Source organism: Stylophora pistillata, chromosome 3 (genome assembly GCF_964205215.1).
Source record: "Stylophora pistillata chromosome 3, jaStyPist1.2, whole genome shotgun sequence".
Lineage (NCBI taxonomy): Eukaryota > Metazoa > Cnidaria > Anthozoa > Scleractinia > Pocilloporidae > Stylophora > Stylophora pistillata.
The window spans coordinates 28,136,569-28,155,151 of NC_142521.1; the positions used below are offsets into that span (position 1 = coordinate 28,136,569).

General features: G+C 41.0%; 1 protein-coding gene across 5 annotated transcripts in view; it reads left to right on the top strand.

Annotated features, from left to right (window-relative positions):
- Positions 1–17,113, top strand: part of LOC111329714 (uncharacterized) — a 49,743-nt gene extending 32,630 nt beyond the window's left edge. Inside the window, exons 1-15 of one of the 5 annotated variants that reach the window (XR_015998546.1) lie at positions 83–233; positions 2,798–2,953; positions 4,678–4,804; positions 5,896–6,074; positions 6,654–6,844; positions 7,718–7,742; positions 8,252–8,629; positions 9,844–10,011; positions 10,444–10,717; positions 12,676–12,806; positions 14,043–14,286; positions 15,209–15,363; positions 16,010–16,060; positions 16,480–16,546; positions 16,809–17,113. Coding sequence is in view for 4 of the 5 variants with exons in the window: in XM_088752633.1 (XP_088608759.1) it covers positions 83–233; positions 2,798–2,953; positions 4,678–4,804; positions 5,896–6,074; positions 6,654–6,844; positions 7,718–7,742; positions 8,252–8,629; positions 9,844–10,011; positions 10,444–10,717; positions 12,676–12,806; positions 14,043–14,286; positions 15,209–15,363; positions 16,480–16,546; positions 16,809–16,827 (2,265 nt within the window). In the remaining variant the exon portion in view is untranslated. Of the gene's footprint in view, positions 1–82; positions 234–2,797; positions 2,954–4,677; positions 4,805–5,895; positions 6,075–6,653; positions 6,845–7,717; positions 7,743–8,251; positions 8,630–9,843; positions 10,012–10,443; positions 10,718–12,675; positions 12,807–14,042; positions 14,287–15,208; positions 15,364–16,009; positions 16,061–16,479; positions 16,547–16,808 lie in introns of those variants that run through there. The other 4 variants (XM_088752635.1, XM_088752633.1, XM_088752636.1 and 1 more) reach the window with 4 other exon arrangements.
- The last annotated feature ends 1,470 nt before the right edge of the window (positions 17,114–18,583 follow it).

Below are 18,583 nucleotides of genomic sequence, written 5' to 3' on the forward strand. Positions count from 1 at the left end.
TTTTAAGATCGTGTTTCCTAGTGACATAACTCTTAGAACCTTTAAAAAGCTGCACGATTAAGAACGTTCGAACTGCTTCGAAATGACGAGTTCACGGAGAAGTCCTAGTCACATCTATTTCTTCTTCATCGGATTGGTGCTCTTGGCAGTCGGCGCTCAAGTTGTCAAAAGCGCTGATGATGGTCCTGATTCAACGACAATGGATCTGATAGAACGCATAAATAGAAACACAGGTAAGTCTGACATTTGAATTTTTGCTTCACCGTCAAACTGACTCACCAACGAGTAACTAGCCATCGGATATTTTACCAAAATTACGGTACATTTTCAAACATATTACCATACTCTGTTATTGTTTTCCGTTTTCTTTTGGATTGCTGTCATAACGGCCCGTCGGCAGCTCACGTGCAAATTATAGTTGTCAGCACATTTGACCAGATTGTTTTTTTTCGGGGGAAATTAGGAAATTTAGCTTTAAACAATGACAGACATTTTGATGCCGGGATACAGCTATCCGCTTTTCAAAGGATATTCCTTTTTAATAACGCTGATCCGTCTATATGTAGACTCATTTCTGCTTTTATATTCCAAATAATGAATATCAGACACAAAGTTCTGTTAAAGACGAAATGATGTTAAATAACTATGTTAGTTATTCTTACTTACTAGGTAATACAATGTGCTACTCATGGAGGTACCTAATAAAGTTGTTGTTGTTGTTGTTGATTAATTTGACATTTAAGGACAACATTATGTCGAGACTGTGACTTGGCGGCGAGTGTAGTTCAAGCTTGGTCGAGAGTGAATGTTCTCGGTTAATTAAATTCTACTTTCGCGAATGCTTCGCCGAGGTAACGCTCTCTAAGACGGGCTTCCGTTGCATTTCGATTCGATACACAAGAGAGGCGGGAAAGGACGTTGCTGACGCAGAGGACATAATGCCCAAAGAACCGACAGAGCGACGAATCAGTGTCAGTTCGAAAAGCGTAGAATAGGGCGCCCATTCAATAACTGTCAGCATCGTTTTGCTCGGCCCTTCAAGCCGCCATTTTTCTTCTGCAACACTCCTTTGCACATGCTCACATGTAAAAACGGCAAGAAAAATACACTAAAATGATTTATGCATTTGGTTCGGCTCATACGGCGTCTGAATCAAAGCCGTTCTACAGCCGTTCTTCCCGGCTGAGTAAGGCGGGATTAATTGACCGAGCCGATCTAAATTAAATCAGCCGTTCCGAATTGATTTGGATGCCGTACTTCAAATGAACTTAATTTGTTGAATTCGATTCGGCCCGGCCGAAGTACGGCGTCTGAACCAGGTCTGAGAAAGGATAAAGAATTGTCATTTTAAGTATATATTTGTAGGAAATAATCGTAGAGGAAATAATTGATCTGAAAACGCTGCATTTGGTTTTTAATAAATTATATAGCCTATATAAGGGTAGAAGAGGGCTTTTCGGTTAAAGAGTGCACATGAAAGATCAGTCCTTCCTCTTCAAGCCCCCCTTCCTCCCCTTCCTTCCTCCCCTCCCCTCCCTCCCCTTCCTCCCCTTCCTTCCTCCCCTTCCTCCCCTCCCTCCCCTCCCTTCCTCCCCTTCCTCCCTCCCTCCCCTCCCTCTCCTCTCTCCCCTCCCTCCCCACCCTCCCTTCCCTCCCCACCCTCCCTCCCCTCCCTCCCCTCCCTCCCCTCGCTCCCCTCCCTCCCCTCCCTCCCATTCCTCCCATTCCTAAGAAGGTTATTGGCTTTCTTTGATACTTCGGTGACCCTTTTGCTGTTCACTGAATCGGCAAACTATTCAATGACAAAATAGCAACAACTTAAACCTCGTAGACATACATCCATTATACGTTGAAACACCTTATTCTATCGTAAGTTTATTACCATTTTTGCCATCAAAATGTTCTTCCTTTTTCTTTCAATCAAGTGTGCTTCAGCAAAGGCTGAAGCGCGAACTGCTTGCATGATTCTCGCGTTCGTGATCACCGGAAGTTTTATTTTCACAGCGAGAGAAGCGCCTGGAAAAATAAAGCACAAAAAGTGACACTCGTGTTCCAGGCTGAAACCTCGATGACGATATCTGCTAATTCATATGTCATGCCAAAAAGTAGAGTGGAATTGGGCTTGCATACGATTAAACGTTGGCAAATGCCTATGTCTTTAAGCGAGGAAAGTCAGAAAAAACAATTATTTGCATATAAAATTCGAGCTTAAAGAACATGGAATCTTAAGTAGTGTGGAAAACGTTTGGGCAAAATAAGAAGACGATGGAACCTTGAAATTCCGCCACCCCCTCTCCCCTCAGAAATAAAATGCTGAGAATATGGCCTGTTCTTTACCTAATTTTGGGCTGTACAAAAACAATACAAGCATTCAATGTTGCCTCTCCAACTTCGCACATAACAAAACCAAAGTACAGCGTGCGTTCTGATTGGTCAATTCAGTTTCCACCATTTACCCATGGGTGTACGCTGCCGACGTGAGTAAGTGCAAAACTTAGTTTCCGCGAGCTTGTTTTTTCTTGTCATTGTAGGATTCCAGTGTTGAAGAAACTCGTTTACTACAATGTATCAATGTTATGTTATAAAACAAATAGTAAACACCACAGTGTTTACAATGGGTGCGATTAAGAGGTTTCCTAAGCGCTCAAGAAGCTAGAGTCGCTCTCGGCTATCGCCTTGCGCGACTCTTACGCTTCTTTCGTGCTTAGCAATCTCCTACGTGCATCCATAACTCATTAGTGTACGCTGTGTTGTTTACCACTTGTTGATTTTAAATCCCAATCTCTCAATCTCGTAGATGGATCCGCTGAAGAGGTTGTCATTTTGGAAAATGATATTCGCATGCCGCCGCTAGAGTCAGACGCATCCAGCAGTGAATTTTCCAACGGCATTCGCCTAAACTTCATGCTGTGGCCCGGAGGAGTTGTACCATATGAGTTGGCCGACAGCATTAGTAAGTATAGATCCATCATAGTTTAGAGAGCTGTACTGCAACATGATTGACACGCACGGCCCGGAGAGAGCATCCTGGTTTAAGTCACTAGTGCACAGGTTGCATCACAATAGGCAATCTTGCGTGCGAGTATTTATCTCGTATTCCTAAAACCTACCGGTATTCAAGAGGGTATGCCTATCCGATCAACACAATATTAGCAAGAGATAACAACCTATCTCCGTATCAGGGTTTCAAGGGCTTGTGAAAGATACACGAAAATTTCATGCACGAAAATTTCATGCACGAAAACTTCCCAGCTGAGAGTCACTCCCTTCGGGTTACACACAAGTCCCCGCTACTGGACCGTGACGCTTACATACACATAATAAGACTAGAATTGGCAACGACAAAGTAAAGATTCTGTTAAGAGCTCGATGTCTTTCAACAGTTTAGGGACTGGACAAGAGGGCTTCAAAAATACTTTAAGTTGTTTTTGAAAGCATTGAGAAAATTTCACATGAAATTCTGGCTTTGGGGAAAAAAAGAACCAAGGCTAGCCAAAGACTTCACCTTCGAAGGCTGTTTTAAAGCACTTCTCATCATATCTTTTTTATCCGTCTATCTCGTATTTCAACATAATAATTTGGATATATTAACAAAGTTGAAATGGTAAATTGGCCACCGTAACGATTACAAAAGCTGACGTTTCGAGCCTTAGGCCTTCGTTGGAGCGAATAGAGGAATTGTGGGTTGCGTGTGCTTTTAAAGGCAGAAAATGGAGCTACGTTAGTGGTGGGAACATGGTAACGAGAAAAACACGAATAAATTAGTGGAATGAAAAGCGTTCGTTGATACCTGTGGGATTTAGACTGCCGGTTTGAAAGATGAGCTTTTGTTCAAGAGTTTTACGGCTTTCCGTGCTACTTAAGTGTAAGGAAAGACCGCAGATTGCCATATGTTGCTTAGAATGATTAGGTAAATTAAAATGTCTAGCGACTGGTTTCGATGTGTCCTTGTCATTCTTTTCCACGTCCCGAAGGTGTTCTCGGAATCGGTCACCTACTCTTCTGCCAGTTTCACAGGTGTATATCTTTTTGCAATAAGTGCAAGTTATCCAATAGATTACATTGGCGGAGGTCCACGCGAAGTGATCGGTGATCTTAATGGATCGTTTAGGTTCCGATATTCTATCAGTGTTGTGAATGAAAGGACACGTTTTGAATTGTGCACGAGTGCATTTAAAAGTGCCTGGTTGGTCATCAGTCTGAAAAGAACTTCTGACCAAAAAATTGCCTATGTTTTTGTCGCGTTTGAATGAAATGAGCGGAGGATGCGAAAAGATAGTGCTTGTCTCTGGATCGTTTTGAAGTAATTTAAAGCTTTTAAGAATGATGGATTTGACTGAGTGGTTGTGAGGGTGGAACGTGGGAGTGAATGGAATGCGGCCGGAATCTTCCTTTTGTGACGTTTGTAGTGCTGAATATCGATCAATAAGTTGCGCGTGGTGGTAACCCGCTTGAACGACAGAAACAGGGTAACAACGTTTATCGAAACGACTGGCACATTGACTCTGATTTGTGGTGGAAATCAGAGTCATCATTACATAAACGGCGAAGTCTTAGAAACTGTGAGGGAATGGAATTCTTAACGTGAGATGGATGCAAAGACGAATATAACAAGTAATTATGCGAGGATATTTGGTCTGTTATGAATGAAGGAATTCGTGATTTTTTTTCTTACAGAAAACCGCACCAAACACATTGAGGTATTATTTGAAGCGATGAAAATATGGGAACGCGTCACTTGTGTAAAATTCGTCAAAAGGACAACGGAGAGTCGCTATGCGATTATCTATTATGGTTCCAGTGGGTATGTAACAGGAAAATATCTCAGTAACGCCTTTAAGTTTCATTTGTATGCTTAGCTTTCAGGCGATACCTTTTGCATCTGATAGTCAAATACCCCATCACTTTTTATGTTACTTTATCTATTCATTCCTGTCTTCATTCATTGATTCATTTCTCACTTTCATTCATTCATCCACTCCTCATTTTTCATTCATTCGGAATGAAGTAGTCTCGTACCCAGACCTTCCACGGTGAAGAGGGTGGTAGACTACGGGTTGTCCCTCCTTTTCGGTGGAGTGAGTGAGTCGTGTGAGTTAAAAACAAATCAGTGAAAAGAACTTGAAGTCAGCGCACCGCGGGAAAATCTTGGAATGACGCCGGTGTGCGTATGCGCCACAGTATTTTCATTAGTGAGGTGCGCGTAAAGTAGGTACTCCTGACTAAGAAGCTCCAAGAGTTCAAATATGCGTTGTACTTACATCGCAAAAACATGATTGGCTATCGACTGAAACTCTGTCAGCAAGCATGTCAACGCTTGTCAACGCTTGAGATGGCTGATGACCTGTAGTACGAGATAAGGAGGGGGCCTCATTCGTTGCCAACAAACAGAGGAAAGTTGACTGCCAAGTAACTGCTAATGATGGGGGGGGGGGGGGGAGGAGGCTTAACAGTATTACAGAGCCTTAGGGTGGGATAAGGTAAATTGTATCGCGACATAGCCAAATCGGCAATTAATAAGGCCCAGTCCCAACCTGGCTGCTTTTTCCTTCAACTGGTTATTCACTCATTTGTTTGTGCTTGCTTTTGTTATATTGACCATCGCCTCAATTTTCTTGGTCTAGATTGCATTGAGGCCGGACGTGCTGGTGAAGGAACCAAGGTTACACAAGTAGTGGGCTTTGTGTCCAATGTAGACTGGCTCACTAACTATTAGTGATCGCGCATAGAATGTTGCCAAAAGAAAAATTTCGCTCCAGAAAATCTACTGCAGTCAAAGAGTTCATGCGTTTTTGTTTCGCTTGCTAAGTGTATCAGTTTCTCATATTTGGTTGCATTATATCACAGGTATTTGTTCTTCTTCTTAGACAGATCTTTCTCAATCTCTTGTTGCAGATGTAATTCTAATATCGGAGTGACGTGGTTTAGACCTTCAATGCTCTCTCTTGGAGCAAATTGTCAGATACTTTCCATAGCAACGCACGAGCTGGGTCATCTCCTGGGATTTGCACATGAACAGAACAGACCAGACAGAGACCAATATGTGGATATTCTGTGGCAAAACATCGCTCCAGGTAACACTATTTATCATATAAGTACTGAGATTTACTCAGTGCAAACTCACCGAATAAAAATCGTTCCTCTTTGATGAGAAGAAATCCCATGGATGATACGCCTTTCTCATCGATATTGTGAAGTATTATCGTTGATGTCTCCGATTGTACGAAAGATACCTTGCCCAGTCGTTCGCTTCCAATACCAGATGTGCGTCGGTCAGGAAGAAAAAAAATCTCAATATAAATTGTCGAAGACTCACCTGATCGTCTGTGGTTCTTGAAAACCTACCACCAACCATTAATAATTGACCACTTAAAGTACAGAATCTCGGTCGACAATACTACTTAGTTTGATTTTTGAAGGGAAATATGGATTAAAAATATGGCATACTGCTTAAAATGACAAAATACCCAAAATGTTGTTTTACTTTAAAAACTACACCAAATACCATAGCACATTACTTACTTAACTACATTGCTTATAATACCACATTTCCAGATATTTTGGAATTTTTGAATAGTTTAAAAAAATGAGACAAACCTGAAGAGTGTCCCTAAGGACGTTGTCTGACTCAATATCTTCCTTGTTTTTCGCAGCTGATTATAGGATTTTTAGGAAGCAAAGCTACTATTTGTTTAGCAGTTACGGCGTCCCGTATGATTATCATTCCATCATGCATTACGGGAGATACCATTTCTCCAAAAATGGTCAGCCAACCATAAGGGCTCGGGATCCTGCTGTGAAGTGGTTTGGAAGCCGTTCCCTGAGCAAATTAGACATAAAGCAGGTTTGAGAGTTTTGATACACTGAAGCTTTGTAAAAGTTTCGTTTCCAAGTCACTGGTAGACTAAAAGGTCTTTAGTGAGACTTAAAAATAACTGTTAACTCTGCTTTAGTCCTCTTTGGATCAAGAACTTCCACATCACACAGTTCACTGCTGCCAACCAAATTTCGTACGCTTAACGAAAGAATCTGTGCTATTGTAGCCTACAATGACATATTTTATAGTGAACGAAAAGCGAAAGAGAAGCTAGAACCGATTCGAGAAAAGAACAGTCACGGTAAATGACCTCGGTTTCTCCAAAACCTCCGAATAGCCCATTTCCGAATTATTCGTGGCCTCTTCTTCAAAACGAGGCCTGGTGCTCAACCATTCTTGTGAAAATTAATTTAATTTGCATGTGAATGAAAACTTATTATCATATGAAAGGATGAGCACCAGGACTCGTTTTGAAAATGAGGCCAAAGGTAGTTCGGAAATGGGCTATTGAGAATGAAAGAAAAACACTTGAGATAGAGTTTTGACGAAAATCCTCGGAACAAATTCAGAAATCTTCAGGTGCCTTGAACATCACTGCACTCTCGACTAAAAATCTTAACTTTGAGTCACAAAGAGTTGGTAGGTATACCAAAGATGGCGGGTTGCAAGATTTAACTGAGATCCTACATATATCAATTCTACGAGATAAACACTAAACAACCAGCCCTACCAACCTTTCGTAAAGAGTAGGGACAGTTTTTCATACGTTTCTATTATGTCCCTTTTTATAGTGCTCATTAACTTAATCACGCATTTTTCTCTTTACCGAACGACATTCCAGGTCAATTGAAACATTTTCTTACATTTGTGATTAATTGTTTCTTTTCTTTTTTTTTTTAGATGAACCTCATGTACTCATGCCCAGGTATGAAAATATATTATCTTCCTTGTTATTGCACGATGAACACTTGAAAATTTAGCGCTGGGTTAGACTTTTACCGACGTTCACTCGCAACGGGTAAAGCGAAGTAGAAAGGAGACCTCCCCCGTACGAAACAGTTTTCGATCTTAAAATCTTGCGTTGATGTAAGAGAGTGCTGACATGTTTGAACTTTACAATGATGCAAAAAGCCGCTAATCTCTACGCTTGATTCTGTTACTATTTTGGGATTCTTTTTCCAGTAAATGTTTATCAAATTTTAGGTCGGATCACTTAACTAGTGAATGGAGAATGTACGTAACGTGCTTTCGTAGCACACATATAATTTCTCTCAGGTATGTATCGTCTTCTTAGCAGAAAAGCAACGGCATACGAGGTTCTGATCGTCCATGCTGATGATGTCATCGGTAGATTGTGTTTTTAACATTGGAAGGGGAAAGGAACTTCAAAGATTTTCCTTTCGCTTTACCTTTCGTTTACTTCTGCCGTTTCAGATATTCCATTATTTCCTGAGCAATATTCCATTAGAAACACTTCTACCGAGCACTTAAATTGCATCACCATGGACCAGCCAAGTGACAGGGAGTGGAGAACAAAGTATCTTTGCTACAAGCCCGCCTTAAAGAGGCTTAGAATCACGTGGTCACGAGACGGCGTGATCGCTAACCAGGAGTGTGTAAACACCCGGATGCCTCATGTGCGTTCTTCAAAATTGTGGGAAAAAAGTTATCTTTGCTTACCTCGTACCAGTTGGCTGAGACTGAGTTGGTCAACGGATGGGCCTTTGGAAGGAAAAAGATGTCTGGAAGTTAGAAAAGGAGTAAATACTAAAGGGTATTTCCTGTGTGGAACGTCCAAGTATAAAAAAATAGGTGTGTATACTTTACTTGGCATGAACAGTGGTCAACAAAGCATGTAAAAAAACTCCCATGCGCCCTTAGGTATTTCAACCTTAGCTAAATGCAAGACACTCTCACCAATTTTGTGAATCGATCCATATACTAACCTAAAGGATTTCTTTAAACGACTAACACAGATAGATATTTTAGTGCAAACCTCCATGTTAATGAGAGACATAGTTTTGAAAAGCAGTTTTTATTAGTTTTTGATCCTTAGTTAAATGAATTGGTGACGGAAATCCGATCGAAGAGGAACACGAGCACTTGGGGGTAGCCTGCGAAGAACTTATGCTCAATCCAGGGGGAGGGAGATTGGCAATCCCTGTTGCTAGCGTAGTATCAAGATCCTATGGTATAACTGTAATTAAAACCAGATACAATGAATATATGAAGTTCATATATTTTGAACTACGGTATTAAATACTTATGATGCACGATCGTTCGCAGTAGATAGCGCTATTTATGCAATAGCGAAGATCAGACCTGAAAAAAATCAGGCCTGTACGGGATTCGAACCACTGACCTCTGCGATACTAGTGCAGCGCTCTACCAATTGAGCTAACAAGCCAACTGGAAGCAGGCCGTTAAGTTGATTCGTAATAAACCCTTGATGATAAATCGGATACAATGAATATATGAAGTTCATATATTTTGAACTGCGGTATTAAATACGTATGATGCACGATCCTTCGCAGTAGATAGCGATTTTTTTCAGGTCTGATCTTCGCTATTGCATAAATAGCGCTATCTAAAGCGAAGGATCGTGCATCATACGTATTTAATACCGCAGTTCAAAATATATGAACTTCATATATTCATTGTATCTGATTTATCATCACGGGTTTATTACGAATCAACTTAACGGCCTGCTCCCAGTTGGCTTGTTAGCTCAATTGGTAGAGCGCTGCACTAGTATCGCAGAGGTCAGTGGTTCGAATCCCGTACAGGCCTGATTTTTTTCAGGTCTGATCTTCGCTATTGCATAAATAGCGCTATCTACTGCGAACGATCGTGCATCATACGTATGTAATTAAAATGTAGGGACCTTACAACCACTTGACCGTGGAAGGTCTGGGCACGAGACTACCCGGTTGCTTAATGCTGCAGAAACCATATTAAGCTCCTACTGAATGGGACATTTGACTAGAAAGCAGGCCTTTAATTTTTCCCTTTTTCTGTCACTACAGATGGTGGCTGGTCAAGATGGTCGCCTTGGCGTTCATGTTCCCATAAATGTGGAGGTGGACACAGCAGTCGAACGCGATCATGTAAATCGCCTTTGCCGAAATATGGTGGCGCTCAGTGTCAAGGGAACTATTACGAAACTAGATCATGCAACACACAGCGCTGTCCCGGTAAATTTCTGTGGAAGATTGTGTAATAATAAGAAAGTAGCAGATGTAAAAACCAGTCTTTCGTTAAAACTGATTTACTATCGCTGAACCAAAACCAAAGTAACCACAATGAACTATTCGCACACCCTTACGATGCTTCTTTCCATCCATGGGTAGAGTGATACAGGAAACAGTTGTAAAAGCAAAACAAAAAGCTGGTGAGACGCGAGGGTTACCTTGTGACGGACTGACATGCTGTTCAAGAAGGAGCAGCAGTTTTCTTTAATACTTTATTCTGCTGAAGCCAGGATAAGTAACAGTGGGATGAGTCGTCTGGGGCTTGTGTGCAAACCTAAACTCATCAGTACACCCCCCCCTTCCTCCCCGAAGCTCTTCCCGCTCTACCCGAGACTATTTTCTCATTATTATTAGAGCTCTTTTCTTCTTCTCCAGAGTTTCCATCGTGGCCTGTTGATTTCAAGTTCCTGTTCATAAGTTTTTCTCCCAGACGACATAGGTGTATCGCGATATACGAGAGATCCCAATACAGATCATGGGCCCGCGCACGACTCTGTTGGCCGAGTAACAAGCGCAATGTCGACATCCAATGGTCTGATAGGGGAGTAATAAGGGGCATGAGGTGCACAAAGATCACACAAGAAAACGGACGGATCCAACGAAATGGCTGGGACAACAATTTCTTGTGTGTGCGAAACGTTCCTTACACGTAAGTGAATAATTTGGTTTTATCAACCAAGTTCATGATGAAAATTAGCATAGAGTCTTCCTAAAGTTGACGTGTCAGCCGAAGGTAGTCCTTTGCCAGAGTGAATACAGGAGTTGTGAAAATTAGGAATACGACTATGAAACCGACACCGAAAACGGTCGTGATGTAGAAAGGAATGACAAAGACGCAGCCAACAGCCGAAAGACACTTCTATACGACAGTCTGCGGCCTTTCCCCACGTCTAGGCAATTCGGAAAGCCGCAAAACTCTACAACAAAATAATATGGATATATCAACAAAGTTGAAATGGTAAATTGGCCACCGTAACGAAAACAAAAGCTGACGTTTCGAGTGTTAGCCCTTCGTCGGAGCGAATAGAGGAATTGTGGGTTGTGTGTGTTTTTAAAGACAGAAAATGGAGCTACGTTACTGCTGAGAACATGGCAACGAGAAAAACACGAATAAATTAGTGGAATGAAAAGCGTTCGTTGATTCCTGTGGAATTTAGACTGCCGGCTTGAAAGATGAGCTTTTTTTCAAGAGTTTTACGGCTTTCCGTGCTACCTAAGTGTAAGGAAAGGCCACAGATTGCCATATGTTGCTTAGAATGATTAGGTAAATTAAAATGTCTAGCGACTGGTTTCGATGTGTCCTTGTCATTCCTTAAGTGCAAGTTATGCAATAGATTATATTGGCGGAGGGTGCACGTGAAGTGATCGGTGATCTTAATGGATCGTTTAGGTTCCGATATTTTATCAGTGTTGTGAATGAAAGGACACGTTTTGCATCGTGCACGAGCGCATTTAAAAGTGCCTGGTTGGTTACTAGTCTGAAGAGAACTTCTGACCAAAAAATTACAAAAAAAAACATAAGCAATTTCCTTACACTTAGGTAGCACGGAAAGCCGTAAAACTCTTGAAAAAAAGCTCATCTTTCAAACCGGCAGTCTAAATCCCACAGGGATCAACGAACGCTTTTCATTCCACTAATTTATTCGTGTTTTTCTCGTTGCCATGTTCCAACCAATAACGTAGCTCCATTTTCTGCCTTTAAAAGCACACACAACCCACAATTCCTCTATTCGCTCCGACGAAGGGCTAACGCTCGAAGCGTCAGCTTTTGTAATCGTTACGGTGGCCAATTTACCATTTCAACTTTGTTGATATATCCAAATTATTTCGTTACCCCCACCGACGCAGCCCCAAACAGTTTCTTTAGAAACTATCAGCCTTTCTACAACAAAAGTTCATCTTTGACATTGGCACTCTTATCAGCCGCGGTATCAGCGAACGCTCTTCATTCACCTACTTTGTTCTCGTTTTTCTCGTTACCATGTTGCCACTAACAGCGCAGCTCCATTTTCTGCATATATAATACACACAAACCGCAATCCTTTCCTACTTGCTCTAACGGAAGGCTAACGCTCTAAACACGTTAGCTTTAAAAACTCTTTACGATGGCCAATTTACAATATCAACTTAGTTGATATATCCAACTGATCTTGTTATATCCCCCACTGACACACAGTACCACAGTTTCTTTAGAAACTAACCCCTTCTCACCGGTTCGGAGGATATTCCATGACCGCGCGAAGATACCAAATTTCTCTTCATGTGTTGAAAAATACTTTGAATATTCTTCAACACGAGAAGAGAAATTTTGTATCTCCAAGCGGCCATGTAGTATCCTTTTTATTATATAAACACCGGTGAAAAACCAAACCATTTCGCTTTCGCAACGAAAGGCGCGTTTTTTTACATAACCATAGTAACGGTGTAATTTTCACGTATGAAGATGACATGTTATTTTTACGCGTGAAGATATCACGTTTTCGCGTGAAAGCTCATAGTATTTCATTGGGGTTTATAGAATAATATCTAGAATACGTCAATCTTTTCATGTTATTCCTCGATAGTCTCTCCAACGAAAGTCTGTTCTTTTTTAATTTTTTTTTTCAGTTTTACTTGGTCGACGAATGGACCTATCAGAGGTTTGCGATGTCTCCGATGGCAAAATAACTACCCCTATCGTCGAAGAATGTGGCAGAATAACTACTTGTGCGCCAACGAGTATCCCAGGCCCACCAGGGGTTAGTAACGTTTGATCCTTTCGCTCCCAGGAGTGACCAATGTGGAATTTGTCCTTTTATGACGAATTCATTTGAGGCAGAAAGGTGAAGAGAGTGAAGGAGAACATCAACTGCAGGATTTTTTTTAAGTCGATAACAAATCCTCAGTGCTACTATCGTCAGAGGAAATACATAGTGGATAGTACGGAAAAGTAATATTGAGACCCCAGGAGTGATGGTGTTTAGAGCTATTTTGTTGTGGCTTAAGAGCTCAAAACTATTTTGCACTGAAACATTTATGAATTAGCGAACTAAGTCACTCATTTGCTATTTAGATGAATGAATGACTCAACTGTAAACTGAGTGACTGACTTACTGACCTAATGACCAACTGTCTGACTAAAATAACCATAACGACAGTTTCTTTAGGAACTAGCTGTATTTATTGACTGACGGACTGATTAACTGACTGACTTACGGACTCAGTACCTGATAGGCAGCCTGACAGACAGTTGGCTGACAGACTGACAGTCTCACCGACTGGTGACCGATCAACAAACCTAATATCTGACTGAGAACTGACAGACGTAGTGACTGACTTGCCTACCGGCTGACTGACTGACTGATTGACTGACTGAGTAACAGACTGACTTGGGGACTGACTGACTGACCTGACCAGCTGACTTAATGGCCCACTGTCTAACGAACTCATCGAGTGACTGACTAACTGACCTGACGACCAACTGTCTAACTAAAAATAGCCATCGACTAACCATAGTTTCTCTAGGAATTCTTTTATTCATTGACCAACGGATTAAGTAACGGTCTGACTGATTAACGAACTCGGTACCTGGGAGGCAGGCTGGCTGGCTCGACAGTTGGCTGACCGACCGACCGACTTACTGACTGGCCCATTTAAGTGACCAACAAACAAACCGAATACTGAGAGCTGACAGACGTAATGACTGACCCTGCCTACTGACTGACTGACTTCCTTCTGAATGACTTACTTACTGACTTAGGGACTGACTAATTGACCTACTCAGGGACTCACGACCAGCTGACTCGACGGCCGACTGTCTAACTAACGCGTCATATGAGTGAATGACTGACTGACTAACAGACGGACGGAGTAACTGTTTAAAAGTTTAAGTGGCTGGCTGGCTGACTAAGTGACTGACTGATTGGCCTGACCCCTGACTGATGTTATCTCTGGATTAAATTTTTAAGTTCTCTCTTTGGTTTTAAATCTTTCAGCCCCCACTTCAGGCTGCTATTCGCACTGGCATTCATTCACCGTGAATGGAGTACGACATTGCTACTTTCCAGTCTTCTATAAACGCCTTAATTGGACAGAGGCATATGAACGCTGCAGAGAAGTTGAGTCAAACCTTGTCAGCATCCACAGCAGAAATGAACAGAATTTTATTGGGACGCTATCTGGTAGTTCTAGTTTCTGGATCGGTTTAGAATTTGGGCGAAAATGGGAATGGTCAGATAGGTAAGCTATGAAAGTCTAAAGCAGTTCATGATTGCATTGGTATTAGTTTACGTCGAAATATGAAATACGTCTGCACATTTGCGGACTTTGTAATGACTACCCACACAAATGAGTGTGCGTGCTTGTAAATCGTGAGAAATTTACGCGTGAAAAGCAGTGGGAACCACAATATTTTCATAATAACACCATGGAGGCAAAATGGCAGCATTTCAAATTTCCCATTTCTCGTTTTCATTTCGCGATAAGCCCGAACCAAAACAGATAAGGTTGCCGTTTTCAGGAAATTCCCTGTTGAACCTCCTCTGTCACATATCTCGCTCGGTAACTCACGGTGTTTTTTAGAAGCGTATAACTATTTGTTAATTTGGTTTTATCAACTGAGTTGATAATGTAAATGAGCTACAGGAAAATGAGATTTTAAAAGCTGACGTTTGGAGTGTTAGCCCTTCGTCAAAGCGAATGGAGGAATTGAGGGTTGTTTGTTTGTATACAAACAGAAAATGGAGCTACGCTATTGGTGTGAACATTGTAACGAGAAAAACCAAAATAAATTAGTAGAATGAAAAGCGTTCGTTGATACCTGTGGGATTAAGAGTGCCCATTTGAAAGATGAACTTTTATTCAAGAATTTTGCGGCTTTCCGAGCTGCCTAAAAGTAAGGAAAGGTTGATATATATCTTTTTGCAATAAGAGCAAGTTATGCAATATATGACATTGGCGGAGGTGCACGTGATATAATTAGTAGTCTTAACGGATCGTTTAGGTCCCGATACTTTCTCAACGTTGTGAATGAAAAGACACGTTTTGCATCGTGCGCGAGCGCATTTGAAAGCTCGTTTCTGTAGGAACAACTCACTTTTCTCCGAGGCAGTAAGCCTTCTTTCATGTGTATCCATGGTAACTTAGCGTTTCTCTTTACCAGGAGTCGAGTTTCATACCTTAATTGGTCTCCCGGCGAACCAAACAATGGCGGCAATGGTAGACCTGAGAAATGTGCAATGTTCAGTGGAAGAAGCAGAAAATGGAATGACTTTCCTTGTAATACGAAATTCGGTTACATTTGCAAGGCAAAAGCAGGTTCGTATTAAATAAAAAACATCCTTATCGACTGTATGTAAAAATGTAATTAAATTTTAGATATTGCGATCATCACTTGAACGAGGCGCGGTAAACGTTTGGAGACGTAAAATCACAGTATTGTCACGGGCAACCCTCTGCGTTTCCAAAAGGAACAGAATCTTAAGCACTGTGCGTCACCAACGGACAAACGTGAAAGCCCTCCAAAAGAGGTCAAACGACACGCTGCCACTGGAAATAGCTAATTACTCGTGACAACAATATGATAAAGGCGATTAACTTTAAGGCGTGCTTGCAAAACTTCCGGCGCGCCTCAGACAACTGGAAATCGTAATAATATTCATTCATTAATCCATCGATCTATTCATTCAGCTTTTCGTTCATTCATTCTTTGATTCCGATCATGAAACTACTCACTCACTTATTAATTGAAAGAACCTATCTGGTTCGTACTTTTTTGACCTTGTAAGTCAGCCTAAGGCTCTCTATCCAGAACTTATCCTCATCTCGAACCCAGATCCTACCGTACAACTGTTTACAACTGCTTGGCTGTGAAAGGTCTTGGCACGAGACTAGACCCATCCATACCACACTATAGAACATTTTAACACCAGTTTTATCCTTCTTGCCGTTTTTCCGAAACCAGAATAAATGGTCCATTCAAAACGAAGCATTTCGAAAACGATCTTCAAACAAAGTACATTCCAACGCTAGCTTTTTTTCTGTTTTGTTGTGGCCGACATACATATTGAAAACAAAGCCCCATTTAATCCGTTTTGCCTCCTACTGTCCAGACCCATCCGACCAATACTCTTTTTTTCCAATTCTCCGTGACGTCACTATGTTCATTACTGTGAGATTCACTCTCTTCTCTCGTGTCATCTAATGACAATCTGCTTTTCAAATCTCCTCAGAAATCTAATTGATACTGTGTGCCAATCGCAAGAGCAAGGGCAATTCAAATATTGATCTCCTTGAGGAGTCAAAGCGTTAGGATTTTTGCAGGAAATACGCAAGCGTAATACTAACGGCAACCCGACCGAAACCTCTCTAGGATTTTTCACTCCTCCATTCCTATCGCGCTGTCAACTTTCGCGCTTCGTTTTACTTCAACAGAACGCCCGCAACAAATTATTTTTTGTCACGTGACACGGGTCCAATTTAAACTCCTGGATAGAAAAAGGTATTGTGGGAGTGAATGATTTGTTTATAAGAACATAACACCGTTAGCTTGGCTCTTGATCATTCCACCCCCTTGTTCATGCTTTCGTAAATAACCATAAATAACTTGATTCAGCTTTTGCTAAACCTTGATTTGAATGCTAGCTCCACCTACTGAGTTATTTCAAGGTGTAAAAGGCATTTGTTAAAGAACTATTTCATTTAATATTTTTCCACAACTCGATATCCTCACTTATTTTCTTCATTTATTAATTTTTTTTCAGCCCTCAATTAAGGAAGTAGAGAGGAAGATGAATTACCAAAACATCTCATCGTAAACGCACAAGGCAGCAACGTCTTCAAAGCTATAAAATAACGGAGAACAATAACTGAAGCAGTATCTTGCCGAGTTTAAAGTTCATTTCGTCAAACTGGAAAAGTCAATTATTTCTCAATGTCTTAGATCAGCAGTATGTAAGTGCAGCCCCCTTGTGGCTGTACCTGCTATAAAACATTTGATCATGTTTCAGAGAAGCGAAAGGAATAAAGTTTTATAGTGGTTCTTTAAAAATTTCAAAAAAAAACAAAATGTGCACGAGTTGCAGTCCTTCTCTTTTCGTCCCTACGTACAATTCCTTTTGTTTTTCCTTAGTAATCCATTCCTTGACGAAACAAATACCTGCAATATTTCAATGTTAGCCTCTTTACTAGTAGCGTATTGTATTTTGTTTAATAACAAATACAATACACTATCAAGAAAGAAGCTGGTACAAGGGAGTACAAAGCATGGGGCTGAGAACTATTTCTACAGCTCATCCCACTCTGATGGATTGTGAATTTCACTCAGTTGTTCGAGATGATGTCACACAAATTGAACGTCTCGTAAAATGTATTCTATTCTTTTATAAGTTTTGTTTTTGGCGTCTTTCTTTTTTGCGGGAGGGAATTGAGGGCGGTGATAAATGGCAAGAAAATTTATCAAACGGGGAATAAATAAAGAAACAGTGTGGGAACATGGGAACATAGGACAATTTTGGAAGAGAACAAAGGAACAAGGACCCCCCTGGGAGACCCTCACTTATGGTTTAAAGCTTGCCTCAAAGCTCTCAACTACTGGCATTTTGAATAAAAAAATCGGCGATAACTTACTACTTTTAAATAAAACATCACGAAGCATTTGTTTCTCAGAATTTCAGCGATATATGAAGAAGCCCTTCGCGGATAGGTCATTTTGTGTGAAGATAGTAATCGCCGTAGCTAGTTACATTGACAGTCTTACTCCCAAAGTTCCTTGGCTTCCTACGTCACGCAATCATTCCTCCTCACCATCGTTGGTGGGGAGGAATGATTGCGTGACGTGACGTGCCAAACAAATGTCTGCGTATGGAGGCTACGCTTAACCTTCTCAAAATCCTTCTTTCTAATTTAGATATATCAACAAAGCTGAAATGGTAAATTGGCCACCATAACGATTACAAAAGTTGACGTTTCGAGCGTTAGCCCTTCGTCGGAGCGAATAGAGGAACTGTGGGTTGTGTGTGCTTTTAAAGGCAGAAAATGGAGCTATGTTACGGGGGCCAATTTACCATTTCAACTTTGTTGATATATCCAAATTATTTCGTTACTCCCACCGACGCAGCCCCAAACAGTTTCTTTCGAAACTATCAGCCATTATTCCTTCTTTTTCAGATACTATACTTGTTTTCTCAAATCGCTTTTACCTGTTTACACATTCATTCTGTAAGTATCATAACATTGTTCTAGAGCGAAAGTTTTATTGAAAATACAGGACGGTTGAAATGTATTCAGTCGTCGGGCATAAAGATATTTTGGGCTTGATTCATAGTCATTTTAAGCTCGAGCCGATAAGCGAAGGTAAAAAATGAAAGGACTGGGAAGGCACTGTGCCCAAAAACATAATCTGTACCTCTATGATAATCCTTTTTAAGGGGATTGAGAAAATAAAACTGCTAAAACAAAGGACCACAAAAAAGTCTGAAATATTCATGCGCGCGTGCGAGCGGGCTAAAATCATAAGTTTATGCACTTTTCGTCCCGC